The 19,248-nt window shown below is 38.3% G+C and overlaps 2 protein-coding genes across 4 annotated transcripts in view; one reads left to right on the forward strand and one right to left on the reverse strand.

Annotated features, from left to right (window-relative positions):
• PAICS (phosphoribosylaminoimidazole carboxylase and phosphoribosylaminoimidazolesuccinocarboxamide synthase) overlaps positions 1-4,397 on the reverse strand; it is a 42,887-nt gene extending 38,490 nt beyond the window's left edge. The window contains exon 1 of one of the 2 annotated variants that reach the window (XM_064652816.1): positions 3,990-4,397. In XM_064652816.1, the coding sequence (XP_064508886.1) occupies positions 3,990-4,377 (388 nt within the window). In that variant the 5' untranslated portion in view covers positions 4,378-4,397. The remainder of the gene's footprint in view (positions 1-3,989) is intronic. The other variant, XM_064652817.1, reaches the window with a different exon arrangement.
• The window catches only part of PPAT (phosphoribosyl pyrophosphate amidotransferase), a 47,145-nt gene extending 28,194 nt beyond the window's left edge, over positions 1-18,951 (forward strand). Inside the window, exons 2-12 of one of the 2 annotated variants that reach the window (XM_064652822.1) lie at positions 6,702-6,768; positions 10,222-10,428; positions 10,986-11,098; positions 11,218-11,363; positions 12,557-12,629; positions 12,960-13,111; positions 13,500-13,627; positions 13,748-13,804; positions 13,927-14,148; positions 14,910-15,030; positions 16,286-18,951. In XM_064652822.1, coding sequence (XP_064508892.1) covers positions 6,702-6,768; positions 10,222-10,428; positions 10,986-11,098; positions 11,218-11,363; positions 12,557-12,629; positions 12,960-13,111; positions 13,500-13,627; positions 13,748-13,804; positions 13,927-14,148; positions 14,910-15,030; positions 16,286-16,455 — 1,456 coding nt within the window. In that variant the 3' untranslated portion in view covers positions 16,456-18,951. The remainder of the gene's footprint in view (positions 1-6,701; positions 6,769-10,221; positions 10,429-10,985; positions 11,099-11,217; positions 11,364-12,556; positions 12,630-12,959; positions 13,112-13,499; positions 13,628-13,747; positions 13,805-13,926; positions 14,149-14,909; positions 15,031-16,285) is intronic. The other variant, XM_064652823.1, reaches the window with a different exon arrangement.
• The last annotated feature ends 297 nt before the right edge of the window (positions 18,952-19,248 follow it).

Raw genomic sequence — 19,248 nt, forward strand, 5'->3', positions numbered from 1 at the left:
ATTGCTATGTAAGTTCAGAAAGCAGGATATATGTAAGTCAGGTTCTGAACCAGCTTAGTTTTCACAGAGGACAGACTTTTTAGTTGGCCAGTGATAATACGCTGTATTCAGCGTACCATTTTGACAGGAGGTTTGAAATGTTGGTGCACTGTACAGAGAGCTGAGCTACTGCGAGCTCCAGCCAGGCAGGGCACACAGATCAAAGCTGCCTGCTCCAGGGCTCTGCGGTAGTGCGTCACAGGGAACAGTAATGAGGCGTGGTTAGGATGCCACCTTGTATTCCTGACGTAGGTGAAACTGAAAACTGCATTTGAAAACATTATCCTAAATCCTCCTGACTTTCAGCAAGGCTCACAATGACTCATAGATGCAGTGGCCTGATCTTTGACTGCTCCCAGCTGTCCGCTTGGCTTCGCTGGCAGGAGCTGCTGCTCATGCCTCCACCCCCAGCGACAGGACTGGCGTTTTAGCTGCTTAGGAGCAGCAAAGCAAACTAGGGAAAGAGAAATAAATTCTCTGTTGGAAGCCTGCTGAGTGTGCCATCGGCACTAGCATGAGCAACTTTAATTACACTGTCATATTAAGAGAGGAACAACTTTTTAAGTAAATAAGAACAGTTACCACAAAAAGATATTAGTATCTTTGATAGGGAAAAAATAAAAGCATTTGAAGAGCAAAAAAGTTACTCAGTATGAGTACTGCACACTTATTTTAAAAAAACTATATAAAATACTTGTCAGTGACATGTTTAAAGTCCAGACATGGAAAACTATGTATGAGTGGCACTTTCAAGTCAGCATTTCTGCAGGATCCTTCTGCATGATAATACTGTTATTATGATGCATTTCTGCTCAGACTTGATAATCTTTTTGCATTTGCTGAGGTAAACTGAAGGTCAAGCAAGGTGACCAGTGCCTTAGTATTTAAACATAAAGAAAGAAATATAAAAGAGAATAAGAAACATTAATTATTACATGAGGTTTACTTTTTCTGTAGATAATGTACTGATTTATTAATACTTGGTTTAACTTGAAACAATCAAACTGGTTAACAAAATAGGAAGGTCATTCATTTGAATTCTAAGGAACGATACCATTTTTCACAGTGCACCATCACTCTACATGGATTTTCTTGGTTGTTGATTACTGGAATAATACACAAACTGCATTTTAAGAGAAGTGAACATGTTTACTTATGTCTTTTTTAATGATTATTTAAGCTACAACTCTGCCTCTGAAAACGTGTTTTGTGAGGGCAACACGAACATCTCTGCTTACACTTCTACATGTGCTTATGTATAAAGTGTCATCTTTTCATGAACAAGCTGTATGTTGCTACCAAGTTTGTCTGAAGACGCTCCTCTGAGGTTTGAGTGAGATTTTCAGTAATAATTTCTTCAACTACACTTTCAAAAGAAAACTGATTTTACCAGATAAGGAAAAAACCAAACCTCAGGGAAACACTATAGAAATACCACTCGGTCCTATTAAAAAAAAGTAGTCTCTTTTCTTTCCTTCCTTCCTTCCCCTTCTTTGCCCTCCCCAGTAATCTCCCAGTAGCTGAGATAGTGCAAAGATGTGCTATGTATCTTTACATTAAGGATGTGTATGAATATTGAGACTGTGGCTAAGCAGAATGGTAAATATACAGTGATTTCTTTAGGAGCCTGCCCAGTTCCTTGTCATGCTTTTTAACAAAACAAGTTATTATTGCAACCAAGTTCTTCAAATAAAATAAGACGTGCAAGGTGAACAAGTATTATTTGTCACAGGTTTTAGTTTGTTGATGGCATTTTGTTCTTGCTACCCAAGTCACAAGCCTAGACATCCTTGAATTCCTCCAGCCATGTCAAAATGAGATGTCTCTGCCTCTTTCGAAAGAGAGGAAGGACCGTTTTTTCCTCCTCTCGCATTACACTCTGTGATTGAAAGGGAGAAGCCCAGGAGGGGACATGCAGTCCATACTGGGGCAGTGGCAGCAGGCTGCCTTCGCCTGTGCAGGGATTTGCCTTTTCTTCTGAGGGAGCAACACCATCAGATCTGCCCCCACAACAGAACTTGAGAGCATCAGCTGCAGAGCCACCGATGCCATTTTAGCCTTATAAGTGCCCTTCAAAGGGCAGGGCACTGGGCCCCTACTGGGCCGGGCAGGCAGGTGGAGTGGGGCTGAGTCTCCAGTACAGTGTTAGTTATTTGACTTATATTCTTAAATGAGAAAGTTAGTGATCTCACAGTTCCCTCTGCCCCTTGTTATGGATGTGTGCACACATTCTGCATAATTGCAGGACACATTTCTAGCTTAGTGTGTTTTCTTTGTGGCTGAATTGTAGTTGTTGTGAAAATCTTTCCATTTTGATTTTTGCCATTAGTGTTTCAAGTATTACAGTTAGTTGCATTTCATTTTTGTCTATCCGTAAAACTTGTTTGTTGGTTTTTTTTTTGGAGGGAGTAACAGAAATGCTTGTGCATTTAAGGGACATATTTAATTATATAATCTTTAAAACCAGACTGTCCTAATGCTTCAAAATGAGGCGTGTCTCACCCAGAGGTAATTTTTTTAATATATATTGTACTTTATGATTCACAACTTAAATTAACTTTTGCTGATTTAAATTTGCTAGAGGTCTAAGGCAGATAAGAATTAGAATTACCAGGTGCCAACTACAATAAAACACAGAGGATAATCTAATGGCTGATCCTCAGATGAAGGACACTGTCTTAGTTTTGTGTAGTCCTCGAAGTGTAATAGCCTTGTATTAGCCTCAGTTCTGCACGTTTAAAAATAAAAAATGGATTGCAATATACATTGCAGAGAGCACGTTAAAGTATTATAAAATTGCCATTTTAATTTGAAGTGATTTTGACAGATTCGAGGCTTTCTGCTGGTGATGACAAATTAAGGTCAAGCTTTTTGTTAAGGTAAACAATGACAAGAAAAATGGCAATTTCTTTTCCTCAAATCTGTAAAGCATTGTGAAGGGAGACATGAAAGGGTACCAGGACAGGCTAGATGTCCAGCTCCTCTCTATGCCTTTGACAATTTCCCCTGACACTAATGTTTAGTTTTTTGTTTTCTTAAAAAAGATTCACAATCTTAATGTAAATTGCCGCATACCGTGGGAACAAACAGCTAAGCTGTTAATTTCTCTTTTTTGTCATCTTATTTTGGTACTTTATCATCAGGATTTATGCTTCAGTGGCATTTAGGATGTGACAAGGAGATCTGAGTGATGTCAAATAGCAGATTGACCCTAATAAAATGTTAAGCAGAGCTTAAATGTATATGTAGAGAAGGCTGAATAAAACAAGAGATGCAAATAATTTAGTGAAACCCCCTTCAGAATAAAAGCAGTTGCATTCATTTGGTCTGCCTCAAAATAGTCTGACAAATATGATGTTTTTTACTTTCATTGCTTAATCAGAGTTTTTAATGAGATGTTATTAAGCATCTGTTTCTCCAATATTTAAGTAAAACTGCTTACAAAATAATTTAACTTACCTTGAGTTTTCATACCTAAATATTAAGTTACAGAGAAATAAGAATAAAAATCCTAAATTTCACCTGTATTACAAATAATGATTTTTTTTAAACACCATGACAGTTTTAACCTTTTATCTATACATTTACATCTGAACTGTAAAAACCTGCTTCCAAAGTACTGCAAGTGAACGGCAAAGGGAAAGAAAACAGCTCTTTTTACTTCAGCGTTTCAACCCAGTGCACGAGCCTGGACACCAGCGAGTACTCACAGAAGCTGCAATACAGGCAGTTAGCATAATTTTGCTGGAATTACGCTGTATTTACAGACTTCGACACTGGTGGGTGCTAACATTTTATTCCCCTGCGCGAGGAGCGCATCCAGTCACTTCTAACAGCGCTGCTGGGGCTGCGCAGCCTCAGCTCCAGCGCCAGTGAAGTCGGGCTTCGGTTTTGTTCCCTTTGGTTTTTAAGCAAAGAGAGAAAAATAGAAGCAAAAACAGGTTTTTTACCTTGCGTGCTGTCTGTTGTGGGGCTTGTGTTCAGCTGCGTCTCAGTCGCAGAACACCTGCCGTTCTCTTCTGCTGCTAATTGTGTGACAGGCTCATATCGCAATATGGCATCCAGATCATGGAAAAACTTCATGGTTTTAGTGACATCCCCAGAGTTGTGGGCATATTTAACCGTTCTGTATTCGTACTTCAGGTTTTTGTACTTTGCACGGCACTGTTTCCAGTCCCTGCACACTCCCAACTCCTGTAACCTTTTAGCAATGTAGATAAATATTCCTTTATTCCTCAGGGTGCCGTGCAGTTGCTTTCTGATATTTTTTTCTGACCAGACGCTTAACAAGGCTTTAACCTCCTCCTCAGTCCAATGCTTCCCGGCTCCACTCTCCATGTTGAAAGTGACCTGGAAATGATTCACTATTTCTAGCCAAGATTTTGTTTCCTAGGAAACCAGACGGCTGGTTGTCAGTAAGCTCCGCCGAGATGAAAGGATCTGGTTTTACTGGCTCAAGCTGCCAGAGGGGAGTAACTTGAGACACTGCCAAATAAGCAGGCTCGGGGCTGGAGCCCGGCGAGGGAAGAGGCTCCGGCGATGGGGAGGGGAGACCTCAGCCGGGCCGGGCCGGGCCGGGGCTGCTTTAACCCTTCTTGGGGACGAGCGTCAGTGCGAGCACCGGGGTGTGAGGAGAGAGGCAAAAAAAAGAGCCATACTGTTTCGTTCCTTAAAAAAAAAAAAACGAAAACAAAGCAACATGACATCCAGCCACCCCCCCACACACTCTTCTGGCCTGCCCTTTGCCGGGTGGGTGCAGAGCATCTCCTGCTCCCGTGGGGGCATGCCCACGGTGATGAGCCTTCCCCCAAACAAGTGGCACGTCAGGAGCACCCTGCCTTACATCTTCACATCTCCATGCACTATTTGCTTTTGAACTGATGGCCATATATACACGGTTTTTAACTTATATTAGTGGTCTTTTAATAAAAACCGGTATACTTAAAAGTATGGCTCAACTAGTAAAGTGATGGAAGGTCTGTGGTAATGACACTGAGCTCCCATGTCTTTTGTTAGTGCGACATGTAAGGTGTAACCCAGCACCTTGACCAGGGCTTTCTTGGGGTGTCTGCTTCCCTCTTCCTCCCTGTTGATTTCATTAATATTTAAAGGGACTATGACAGTATTAAAATTGCCTGTAATATTAACATTGTGACTACAAGTTGCTGAATGCAGTGTATCAACCCTTAAGTTTTACCACCAGTCCTTGTGTTTATAGATAGGACATCTTCCTGAGTTAAAGTAAATGGCTTTAAGAATGTCCTCATCTCTGATTTTTTTCTTTGAAGATCTGTGGCACTAACAGGGTAAATTTCTTCATATATGTGTGAATTCTGGTTTGTTTTGCTTTCTCTAAGCAAATGTTCTTTAAAATGTTTGCTTTACATACAACTGGGACTAGTAACAAATAAAGGGATTTTAGGAACTGGAGAAAATTGGTAATGAGCGTGGTCAGTTGTAGATTAGCATCCATCCATTCTGTAGATTTTTGTGGCCAATTTTATAGTTGCTTATAGTAAATAATTCCAGTGACTTCAACTGCGTTAAACTAAAATAGGATCTTGGGATAATATTCTAAAAATATTTCAGGTCTTTCCTTTTTTAAGCAAAACATCTTTCCTTTTGAGACATTATATATGAGAGTGGATGGGAGCTCAGTAGTCCACCAAAGTTCTGATGAGTATTACAGACACGGCAGGTACACAGCAGGAGTTTTATTAGAGGTAACACCCCACCTTATTCAGGAAGCCTTTTAAAGGGAGATGGAGCAGCCTGAACTGTTACCCACAAAAAAAAAATCCAGCCTGCAAAGATAAACCTTTTCAATGGATAAGGACTGAATTCCAAATCGTGGGCAGTTGCACAGAGTTCTGCCTGCCTTCGGCAGAACAGCGTCAGGACACCTGAAGTGCACTCAGGGGACCCAGCGTGGAGAAGGGCTGGTGAGGACAGGCAGTAAAATAGGGAAAACTCCCTTATTTCAGCTGAATCGGCTCTTCTGCTCAACAAAGCACAACTGCCAGCCTGAGGCTGATGTGCTGTAAGAGAAGTATTTCCATTTGCAGTGACGCTTGTACCTGAGACTTGTTTTACTTGAGAAGTGGAGATGCCCAACATTAAATTTATGCAGTCAAATGCTTTTATCAGAGGGTCTGTGTAGCTTTTCCAGGTGTTAAAGCTAGCTTGTCTGCTGAAGTGCAAAAATGCAAAAGCTTCTGCATAGGTGGTCAGTGGAAAAGATAATCCATTCCCGTAGGCAAAACAATCAGTTTTTAATAACATATCCCAACCCAAAGCAGAAATACAATAGCACTATAGAGCCTACTACTGTCGCCTAGACCACTATCCTTTTGAAAATGGCTTTTCAGATCAAGCATCTGTTTTTACTTTATGCCCTCACTGAAATAGGACTGCAGCCTGTGCCAGTGCTTATTAGTGGAAAGATTCCCACTGAATTCAGTGGGCTTAGGCAGAAACCTTATGTGACTGTTTTGAAACAAAGCATAACATGGGCAACAAATCAGTTGCAATTACACATCTGCAAAATAGAGCAACAAATAAGCCTGCATTAAAATTTCATGACAAAATCAATCCATTGTATGTTAAAGTATTTCATATTTTAAGCATTTCAGTTCTTTATGTTAATTTTATTTTGTTCTCAGGGGCCAGGAGAGTGCTGGAATTGTGACTAGTGATGGAGAGTCATCCCAGGCATTCAAAGTGCACAAGGTAAAATCCAAATTAATGTTTTGTACATTCTTAATGGAGATGCGTGAAAGTTTGTTTCTGCTAAGAAACAGTATAATTAAAGAAAAAGTAACATGTTTTGATGGAATGTTTTGGTTTTGTCAGTGAGAGTATCTAATTTTGTTACTTGTGTAATTTCTGTCTTGAGTGTATGCTTAAAACAAACATGCCACCATTGTCCTGCTGGGTGTATCTGTGCATACACACCTGCTGGGTATATCTGTGCCACATACAGTGGGAGACACACAGAAGTTATCCAGATCATGCTATTGATGTCACAAAAACTACTTACCAACAACACCTGCATCTCAGGTGTTAACTCTGCAGATTTAGAAGAGCATTGATGCAACTTGATCTCAAGAGAAAAGAAATGCAGTTAAAGGTTATGCACAAGGAAAGGGATGACTAAATCTTATGTTAGCAAGACTCAAGAAGTGGCAACTACTTTACCCATAGGTAAAGATAAACAGAATATAAGACTTAAGGGAGGCCTGAGAAGGTCACACAATCTTTCTCAAGCCGAGGGAATCCCAGGGGATGTTACAAGACACAAAATGACCACAGCCTCTAAAGTATTATGTCAAGAGAATACCTGTATGCTCTGGGGATATTTCTGTTCATTCCATATAAAATAGTGATCAGGAAAAAAAAAAATCACCAGCCTATTCCATCTCGGAAAAGGAGAGGATTGGAAATAAAAATACATCAGCAAAAAAACCATGGGGTAATTAAATAAAAAATACATCAGCAAAAAAAACATGGGGCACTTCTTGTTGTATGTCCTCTGACCACAATCAGAAAGCATTCAGAGTTCTCAGAGGAAGATTAATTAAGCTGTTCAAATCAGTCCAAGACTAAGAACCACTCTGCTGCAGCAGCATATGTATCTGTGCATGACTGCTCAATGCCTCATATAAAACCTTTTCTCTAAAGCATCATGTTTGTCCCCTCTTAAGGCACTTCCCCCCTCCTATCTGTTATTTACAGCCTGATTCACACACACACACACACACACGCACGTGCACTTTTAAATGCACCTTCTCTCAACTTTAGCAGCATGTTATCTGTTCTTCATTCCCGCTCCTGCTTCAGTTTCAGTTTTCCTTCAGGTTTACAGGAATTTCAGTTTCCTGTAAAGCGGGCTGCTCTAGAAATCCCAGTAAGTGAAAAAGTGCTTCTCAGAATGAACTTCCACCAGGTGATATAATAATTTGCAGTATCTCCATGTTACTGAGCTACAATACTTACCTGTCATGCTAAGAATTTGACTATCTCATCATATCAGCTTTGATATTTTAAGAGTTGCAGAGCATGTGATATTTCTTTTAACCTTGAAATGTATTTCTCAACTACAACACTTTTAAAAACTGTAATAACCACAGTGTATTAAAGAGCCTGTGTAGTCCAGTTTATATGACCTGGTTAATCCTGGAAGTGGTGCTAACATAACAAACATTTGTGTCTCTTACACTGGTGAAAGCATATTTAGGACTCTGACTTGTAAACTAGTACATAAAAATATCAGCAGTTAAGATGCTACTGTACCTGTTTGTTCTCCAAACCCACTTGACTCTTCTTCATAGCAAACAGAATGCAAAAAGCTTCTCACTGCATCAATTTACTCACCTTTGTCAACGGTTTAAGGCAATACCTGTATTAGAGTATGAACTGGACCATCTAAACTATAGATACATGTTCCCTTCTGATTGTGGTCAGCCTTTGACTGTGGATTAATAGCCCGTGACAAAGGCTATTACTCCTTTGTTTTAAAATCTCCCAGAAAGACTCATACAGATTTGTGCGTTGAAGCCTTTCAGCTAGACTCATACAACAAAACAATATTGTCATAGATGTTTCAGCTCGGGGAAAAACATAAATCTCTTGTATAAATATAGTGATGCCAGTAAGGGAAAGACTGACTGTTTCACACTTGGACATGCAGAATAATATATTAAAGTAGCAACTTATCAAACCATTATTGTGTTCTGGCATGTATAAGGGCTTGTATAATACAGACGTAAGATTGTCATTGGTATTTTTTTATACTAGTGTAATTCACATTTGCTATCCCACACCAGTGCAGTCTATTTCAGAGGAGTATTTGAAACTGCAATTAAAAGATTATGTACTTGTGTAACCAAATTGTGTAAGTTACTGCAATACTTAACTTTGCCACATCCATTAACCTGTGAACCGGCAGATCTGTCAGGCTAAAGTTGGCCTAAATAAAATAAGAGTGCATGATTGCATTTCTGTACATATATGAGCACACAGCTTTAGACCACCTTTATGTCACCTGTGAGACCACAGATGATAATTGATTCGGGATAAAGTTTGCTGACAATTAAAGCAAACTCATACAAGATTGAGGCAGTAACTTTTTAACATGATAATAAATATCCTAAAACAACATACACAACCACAGCCTCTTGGTATTCTGACTCTACAGCAGTTACAGCAGAAAATACCCTAAAGTTGAGCCTTCTTTTTTGGTTGAGCTCTGAAAACAGCTCAGCCAAATTCCTTTCTTTCTGTTCCATCTCACTCTTGTTGTTGCATCTGCAGCACAGGTTATGAGACATTCGGAGCTTCAGACCTCTCCTGTGTATCTTTGAAGGTCCTAGAGGAGTGTTACCCGTCATGTATACAACAATTACCATGCCTGATAGTCAAACCAGGCATAGAAGGATGTAAATATTTTCCACAGGCAGTGGCAGAAGCAGGAGTTTATTATAGAAGGGCCTGGAATCCAGACTTAATTTGTACTCTCAGTGCAGCTTTTCAGACTGTTCGTGCAGCTAAATTGTCTCCATGCAGTGCTCGCTTTTGGCTTTTGGCTTGTTGCCAAAAGAAGCTCCTGTCCTGACGTCTGACTAAAGGTTTTGATGTATTTCTGCTTTAGATATACTTGGCTATATAAAAATTGAAAGTAAATAATAAAACCTCTTGGAAAAAACCTTTACTTCTGACATTGTCAAGAATGACAGTGGAATCTAATAAACATTACCATGACCCGCTTTAAAAGTAAATCCGATATACCACTAAATTGTAAAAGATATTCTCTGCCTAGAACTTCCTTCATGCAACTTTTTTTCCTTCCTTTCCTATCTTCTGGCAGTCTTTTTTCTGGTGTTTTTAAGCAACACAACAGTTTGGTAGTGTTTTTCAGAAGATGTATTTTTAGTCAGGGAATAGACTGTTCCAGGAAAATCCTCAGCACAAAAATGTACATTGCTTTATTTAAAAACAGGATTAATGGGATCTGATATACCACTGTGACACCTACTCAGCTTCTTTCTTTCCTATGTCTTCCAGGTTATTTGCCTTTCTCTTAAAGTTCCATTAATACTGCACCAAAACCAAACAGAAGAAGAAATGAGAAAGTTACCAGGAAAATAAAACCAAACAGAACCTTTTTTTCTTTTTCTCCCAAAGGGAATGGGTCTTATAAATCATGTCTTCAATGCAGACAGCCTGAAGAAGCTGTACCCTTCAAACCTTGGTATTGGGCATACAAGGTACTCCACCTCAGGAATTTCTGAGCTGCAGAACTGCCAGCCTTTTGTCGTAGAGACTCTTCATGGAAAGATTGCTGTGGCACACAATGGGGAGCTAACAAACGCTGCACTGCTCAGGAGGAAGGTTAGTACCTCCTTTGGGAGGTTCTGGCATCATTTCTTTATGAGTGTGAGGCATCAGTGAACAATAAGGTTGCTGTGACTTTTCCTTAATATCAAACTGTTTGGGGTAAGGAAGGAGTACCCTAATCAAAATAGATCATTTCTGGGGAAAAAATCCTGTGCTGCAGATTCTGCCTTGATATCTCTTTCTGGATCTGCTATAGGCAATTTCATATATTCGTATTTTACCTCTCTTCCCAGAGCATGCACTAAGCTAATTAAATGCCCCAAACATGAATTTGTGCCCTGAATATTGGTGGCATTAGTTTTGGTTGCATGTGGAGCAAAGGAATGAGATGAAAAGGGAAAAATTTAGTGTAGATGATTGTACTACCTAGCTTTACATAGTTGGTTTGTTGGAAGAAACTTGCCATTATTATGACAGGATCAACTCAAGCACTGATACTTTTTAAAATATTTGTTCATCGCACAAAGCTGTTGTTAGATTAAAATCTGAGCAGTGTTATGTGAAATGTTTTTTTTTGATGCTGGTAACACTTTTGGTTTGTGTCTTAAAAGCTTATGCGGCATGGTGTAGGACTGTCGACCAGTTCTGACAGTGAACTGATCACCCAGCTGCTGGCTTTCACACCTCCTCTAGAAAATGATGACACAGCCGACTGGGTAGCAAGGTGAGGAGAATGGGTTTCAGAATCAAGAACAGCAATTTGATCTCGGCATGATATGCAGCTGTAAATGCACACAGCTGTTCACATGACACAAGGTTATATTCACCTATGTCTCATTCCAGAATAAAAAACTTAATGAAGGAAACTCCAACTTCATATTCATTGCTAATTATGCATAAAGACATAATCTATGCAGTACGTGATCCATATGGGAATCGCCCGCTCTGCATTGGTCGCCTTATTCCAGTAGGGGACCTGAATGGAAAAGGTAATCCATATGCATATACATAGTTTGTGTGTGAAATCACTGATATAAGTAATTAAAGCTATACTTACTGAGGTGTAGGTAGGAATATGTGATGCAAAAGTCAGTTTTGAGAAATCAAAAAATTGGCAAGGAAAAAATAATTTGTAGAAAGTTTGCAAAATTCTGTTCCCAGATAAAGGGAATCCTAGTGGCCTGGTGACTGCCACAGTTAGGCAGCCTGGCTGTAATACAATATTTGTGAAAATTTAATTAAGGTCTCATCGCTTAAACAGGAAAGCAGGGATGAACAGCAGGGTTGAGGTTGGAAGGGGGCTCTGAAGGTCATTGGGCCAAATCCCCTGTTCAGACAGGTCCACCTAAAGCCAGTTGCTCAGGATTATATCCAGTCCAGAAACAAGCCTGGTTTCTTTCTTTCTCCTATAGTAAAGTGGGCAAAAAGTGCCAAATTCCTCGCAGTGTATTTCTGAATTCCAATCAGCCAGCCACATGTAATACAGTAATGGAACACTATACAATCAGTTTATGGGAAAAATTCCTTGTGTTCCTGTTTAGCTTGCAAATTGACATTTTCTCTTAAATGAGATTAAAATATCTTAATTTGTTTAAAACTAAAATAATTCAATGACTAAGTAGTAAATACTTCCATATCTTCCCAAAACTGGGTAATTTTAACCACAAGAAAAATTACTAGGATTTTTTAAAGCATACAAACATTCCTACCCTATATAGCACAATTTGATCTTTCCTGTAGTTGCCTCTCAAAACTCTCCTTATTGGAATTTAGTCCAGGATCCATTGTGTTCAAAAGCATCTATCTGTCAATGCATAGGAAAAGTAAAGAGTTTCTTGTGTGAACAAAAGTAAGTATGTATATCTAAATTTACTGAACTAGAATTGCAAAAGTTTGAAATACCTGAACTGCCTGTCTTCATGAACTGTGAATATGATGCTGTTACTTCCACTTCTGCCTAGAACAGGTGTAGGATGTTTATGTTGTGGATTTGCTTGGGATTTTTTTAAAATAATATTACAGAAACGGTGGAATGCTTTACCTTTTAGTTAAAAATTACAGTGGTCTTTAACTGCACACTTGGCAACCTAAACCATAGCAAGCCAGATCTGCAGCAGAAATGCAATTGTGGGTGGTCATAGTTGCAAGAACTGGGGACTCTAACTGAAATCTTTCATTTCAGGAAAAGATAACACTGAAACAGAAGGATGGGTTGTCTCCTCTGAATCCTGTAGCTTTCTGTCTATAGGTGCAGAGTAAGTGCCCTGATTCTCACTTTATCTGAAAGGTCTCCTCAGGCAGTGATTAAACATTAAATATCAAATTGCCAAATATCGTAATTTATAACAACATGAAAGACATCAAGGATTAGTTTGTTGTGGAGGATTTTTTTTTGCCAGTCCTGGTTTTTAGCAGTTTATTTTCTCAAACAGATGATTGTAAAAGAAGAATTATATAAGATAAAAGCAAATTGTCATGGTAGGATGTTCAAAAGCATTTTTCCCTGTCAGTTGAGTCTTATTTATACTTCAAAACTATCATCCACATTCAGGACATTTCTAACTGCTGTGTATTTCTTTTTCAAGGTACTATCGTGAGGTCCTTCCTGGAGAGATTGTGAAAATATCCAGACATGATGTCCAGACACTGGATGTTGTACGAAGACCTGAAGGAGATCCATCAGCATTCTGCATCTTTGAATATGTTTATTTTGCAAGGCCAGACAGTATATTTGAAGGTACGAAAATGTAACGTACAGAGCTCTTCCCTAAATAGTGGGAGATGTTATCCTGGAGCACATGTGGAAATTATCTGCAATCAGAGTAGAATACCACTGAATGTAAGCTTGTCAAGCACAGCTGGGATAGAATGGGTTGGCAAAACTTTTGAGATAATACTCATCAGGAGGAGCAAACTGGAGTTTAATTCTCTGTGTAGTGATACAAATGTGAAATGCTGGAATATGACAGTATAGAAGGAAATAAAAATGACCTTATGCAAGTGATTGCTTATCAGTTCTGGAGCTTTTCTAACTTCTATGCCTGCAACTTGCCACAGAAATTTGTACAGCAAACCAACAGGAAATCTGAATTATGCATACCAAGAAAAACACTTCTTGTCCTTAGGTCAGATGGTGTATTCAGTCCGGAGAAGATGTGGACAGCAGCTTGCTATTGAAGCACCCGTGGAAGCAGACCTGGTCAGCACTGTTCCAGAGTCTGCAACCCCAGCAGCTCTTGGTTATGCTCAAAAGGTATATGTTACTTTTTTTTCCCCCCAAGCATGTTTACACATATCTCTTTTTGTAATGGACTATGATGATATGGGCTGCTAGAGTTGTGTATTGATAAAGCTTTATATCTTCTATATGCAGGGTACTCCTGTTGAGTCATCTGCCTTGTTTTTTCTGTCATTATTCCTTTATGTTAAGGTATTTAAACGTTTTTTGGTTACTGTGAAGTCATACTAGGTCCTAAGATTGCTTTAAAAAAACAGGAACTGAGAATAACAAGTCTTATATATTAATTCTGTTTAACTGTCTCCTGTTTGCAGTGTGGACTACCGTATGTTGAAGTACTCTGTAAAAATCGATATGTAGGGAGAACGTTTATCCAGCCAAATATGAGGTTACGGCAGCTTGGTGTTGCAAAGAAGTTTGGTGTTCTGTCTGATAATTTTAAAGGAAAACGAGTTGTTATCATTGATGATTCAATTGTGAGGGGCAATACCATTTCACCCATAATAAAACTACTGAGAGAATCAGGAGCAAAAGAGGTAAGGTAATTTTAAGTCAGTACAATAGAGATGTAAATAGAAGTTGATGGGAGGATAAAGCACAAGGGTTTGTCTTAATTTGTACTATACACTGCTTCCTTATTTAAAAGGGCAAGCGTGGAGAAAAACAATGGCTAGTGCATGTTTATTGTGAAGATAGCTTAAGAAGGTTCTTTTGTATGACTGTGACTTTTGGGAAATTTAGATGGAGAGGAGCAGGTCTCCACTTAAAAAGCACTATCTGGCAAATAACAAGAGAATGGAAAAGAAATTAGTTAAGATCAGAAAACCAAGTATTCCTGATGTGTAACTTGTGGACCTGCATAAAACACAACCATATACTGCTGTAAATACCACATGCCGTAAGTTACCAGAGCACCATTTTTTTTAATCGGTAAAGATTTTTTAAGCAAAACAGTGTGCGAGTCAGACACTGGAGCAAAATGTTACATAAAATGGTTGACTTTGTAAACTGAAACTCGTACATCAAAGACTGAACACCACAGAAGAAAAGCAAAATCAGGATGGAACCTTTTAAGAACATTAGGAAATACTGTAAAAAGTTCTAAAGCTGTCTTTCTTTCTCCACCTGTCTTGACATTTGAAAAAACTTTATCTTCCTTTTAACCCTTTGATGATTTCTGTACAGTGCTGTGTTTTGTTCTTCATTATTATTTGCAGAACTGGGACTTTGCTGTTGTGTTATAATCTGCTGACTGTCAATTTATAGTAGTCTGTTTTGAAATTATATTTTTATTCAGGTGCATATCCGTGTGGCTTCACCTCCCATAAGATTTCCTTGTTACATGGGAATAAACATTCCAACTAAAGAAGAACTCATTGCCAACAGACCTGAATTCCGTGATCTTGCAAACTATATAGGTAAATGTTACTTGGGTTTTTGGGTTGTTGGTTTTTTGGGTTTTTTGTTTTGTTTTGTTTTGTTTTTGTTTTTTTGTTTTTGTTTTTTTGTTTTTGTTTTTTGGGGTTTTTTTGGGGTTTTTTTGTGTTTTTTTTTTTTTTTTGTGAGAGAGATTTCAGGTATTTTATAGTCTACTTTAAAATAAAGCCCAACACAGCAAGGCAATTGTTACTAAAAAATTGCAAGGTTGATAAGCTAGGTCTCTGCATTTTGAGTGCTCTACAGATCAAACTTTAGCTACAATTTAGCTACATACTTTTTTTAAACAGAGTTAGGGAGCTGTATTTCTCAAAACAATAGAAAGTATTAAAATAATTGCATAAGCATAAGTTACAAATAAAGTATGACAACAAAGCGCTCCAATACTTAAAGCACCTTCCAGGAACCTTCACAATAAGGAGCTACCAGGAAGAAAATAAGTCCAATGATGAAAAGCAGATGTAGTTTCACTTTCATGAGACATTCACAAAAATATATTCAGAATTTTTAAACATGCACTGATTTTTGTAAAAATTTAAATTTATATAAATAATTTAAACTGCATTATATATTTCACTTTAAAAGAAATGATATTTGAAACCAAGCAAAGAATGTCAAAAAACTTCTCAAATTTCGAGTCATGTTTGTAGCAGAACAAAAGAAGACTCAACAGTTTATGTTCCACTGTAAACTCTGATTTCTTGTGTTAAATACTTACTCTCACTGTCTAATACCACAAAATTATTGTGAAGGCATGCTGAAATATTTCAAGTTTGTAGGATCTTATTTTTAAGTGTTATTCACTACATAGTGTCTGCAAATGATAGAAAACTAATGATCTATCAAACTTTCCTGCTGCTAGAAAATTTGCATGAACTGCATAATGAATTTTTTTGAACGTGATGGTCTTCCCCCCTCCAAGTCCCAGTGAGGTTTTGTAGTCGTCGGTGCTCAGATTTGGGAAGCAGCAGCCACACACACATCTGCTTCCAGACCTGAACTAGGGTAGCTCTGGGACACTACAGGGAGTTTAAGGAGTCTTAATACTGGACTTTGCTTCTGTTTCTGCAGTATGTGTGATGTATTTGTTCCCAATTTAGAACCTTCTGTCTAGATTTTAGGTAAGGTGATCCACCTGGCATCATAATCCATACAATAATGCAACTGCATTTCCAAAGAGCATTGCATTTGGTACAATACTGCAGTTTTAACCAATGAATTCTTCATTTCCTCTAGGAGCAGACAGTGTTGTCTATCTTTCTGTGGAAGGGCTGGTATCATCTGTGCAAGAAAGCATCAAAGAACAACAAGAGAACAGCCCTAAAAGCCAGAAGTCATTTATTGGAAAGATTGGTCATTGCACAGCATGTCTTACTGGAGAGTATCCTGTAGAGCTAGAATGGTGAATTTTTAGTGGATGGACATAATTTCATCTGTTGTTGAATGTACCTTTTTCAGTGATGCCTTCTTGTTAAATAGCCTCCTTGCATTTAGGTAATACATAAACCTTATTACAGCTAACTAATTACTGTTACTAAAACACATGTTTAAGTAAAGATTTACAGAAAGTCTTATGTGCTGAAGAAAACAATGTAAGCAGATTAAAATACAAAATCATGTAGTTTTGATGCACAGTTGTGCCTTCCGTTTTCTCACAAAATGCTATAAAAACCAAAGTATTTTTAATTATGTAGCAGTCCCAGATTTTGTTGCTTCAGTCTTGCCCTGAAAGATATCCCTGTTACACTTGTTCACAAATCATGAATTTTGTGGTGTAATTTCAAATTATCTTAATGCAAAGGCATCTGACGTTTGCTTTTCTCCTTAGGAAAAATACCAGATTCTGAAGAATCAAACTGCTTCCTCAGCAGTTCTTGCTTAGGCTTTTTAAGAATGGAAGTACCTAACTTTTGCATATATACCTAAACAGCCTTTATTAATCAAGGCCTTTGTAACAGATTCTATGCACATAATGTCTAACATACAATTTTAAAAAATGAAGACTCAGGGAAATGCTCAGCCAAAAGCTCTCTAGTTTTGTAATTCTATAATTCTTTTTTAGAAGTCCAGTGTAATTATATTATCTTTGTGTGCTTCTATCAGTTGGCAATACAACGTGGAAGGAGAAAAAAAAATACTTGGCACTGCCTTTCTGTTTTCTGTTTTACATCTTGTGTCCTCCAGGATAAGTCCTGACAATTTCCTAAGTCTGAGCTAATGCTCAGTGTGCTTTTCATGTGTCAACGTCCAAAGCAAACTAAAAAAAATAAACGTAACAGTAAAAATTAATTTTAACAGTAAAAATGATATATCAAACAGACTGAGTTGTTGTAGGAGTCAACTATTTTACTACATTACTGCTGTTAGAATAAATGTAATGTTTGAAAAAAACAAGTGTTGTTAAGAACCAGTAGCTGTTACATGCATTGTATTCAGTTGATCACAATTACACATTTATTTGTATACAGGAAGATCACTTGGACAATGAACCACTAGCTGAAAATGGAAAAGCACCTTTTGAAAACTATTGCAAATTTACGCACAATTGTAAAAGTATTTTGTATACCTCATTTTTTTTCACTGAATACCAGCAACTTAATTTTAGATTTTCTATATAATATTGTGTATTTTGGCCTTATAATTGTTTGTGACGCTGTTACAAAAAATAAACAGAAAAGTTTAAGAACTTTTTCCTTCCCCATCATCTTCCGTATAGTTGAGAATTCCATTACTGGTGAGTAAATTCAAAAGGGAGTTTTCTTAGGTGGGATTTGTAGCAATGTGCCTGATGGACAATCACAACACAAAAGTGCTAGTTAGAAAAAGAATGTAAATACATTTAATGGAGTCAAAACTGTGTCTTGTGCAGTGGAATCAGAACCTACTTGCAGTCAAGCCCATGGGAGAACTCAGATTTGATGAGCACTGGGCTTTTACTGTGCATTCTTCACCAGAGCCCAGGTCTGCATATTGGGGGGGGATGTATGAGGATCTCTTCTAATTAGCAAGTTTGTTTTTTTAACAGAAGCATAACAGTTCATCTGGACAGCAAATTGAACAAAACCAGAACAGGTTGGACACTGACCACCCCCTCTTCCAGGGTAACCAGGAAGGAGTATGAGAAAACAGAAAAACTGTTAGCAACATTTTTCACTGTTCTTCTTTCCTACCCCCCAAAAAAGAAGAAATATTTTTTAAAAGAAGAGATAAGTTGAGCCCTTAGGTTATAAATACATGTGAGGAGCCCTTTCTATTTGAGATAAACACTTAGGTGCACAGTTTAAGAAGGCTGCAAGCAGAAGTCGGTCCGTCTGAAATTGTCTATAGGACAGACTGTAAGTGAAACTTGTTCAAATACTCTTTCAACATGTTTTCAACAAAACTATTACTTTTGAAGTCCAATAATAATTTCTTCAATGTGATTTGAGCACTGGGTGGCATAATTCTGATTTAAAAAAAAAAAGAGTCCTATTGTCTTTTCCCCCCTCCATGTTAGACATGTGAAGTTCTGTCTGCTACTGTGAGTACTGTAATTTTTAGATGCACTACATGCCGAATCTTTACTACATATTTTTCAAAACCTTAAGTTAAAGGGGAGATAATTCTCAAGTGTTGTTTAAGAATGGACAGTGTTGTTTATTCTGACAGCTGGATTTATGCTTTAGGTTACCAGGCCTTTTTGATCACGTACAGCCAACACACACATACCAGTGAGTATGCTGAAGGAGAAAACTCTGGCTTTAGGTGTTGCTATTTGTATTAATGTTTTACTGTGAAACCGTTTCTGCTGTATTACCAATGTGCAACTATGCCAAACTTTCACTTACAGAATGTGACAAAACAGTGGATAGCTGATGTTTAACTTCTCCCCTGCCTAACATTAAAAATGGTTGTGAACTGGTCTTCTCGTTCTCTCTCCCTTTGCGGGGCTCGCTGGCAGCACACACAGAGGCTTCTTTAATAAAGTCACCTTGAAAGCATCACGGAGCCGGAGCAGATCATTTACCGTGAGGGTGCTGAGGCACTGGAAGAGGTTGCCCGGAGAAGTTGTGGATTCCCCGTCCCTGGAGGTGTTCAAGGCCAGGCTGGATAGAGCTGTTGTCTGTGAGAGGTGTTGCTGCTCATGGCGGGGGTTGGAAATAGATGATGATAAAGGTCCCTTCCAACCCTTAACATACGACGATTCAATGATGTCAGGC

Source organism: Pseudopipra pipra, chromosome 4, assembly GCF_036250125.1.
Source record: "Pseudopipra pipra isolate bDixPip1 chromosome 4, bDixPip1.hap1, whole genome shotgun sequence".
NCBI lineage: Eukaryota > Metazoa > Chordata > Aves > Passeriformes > Pipridae > Pseudopipra > Pseudopipra pipra.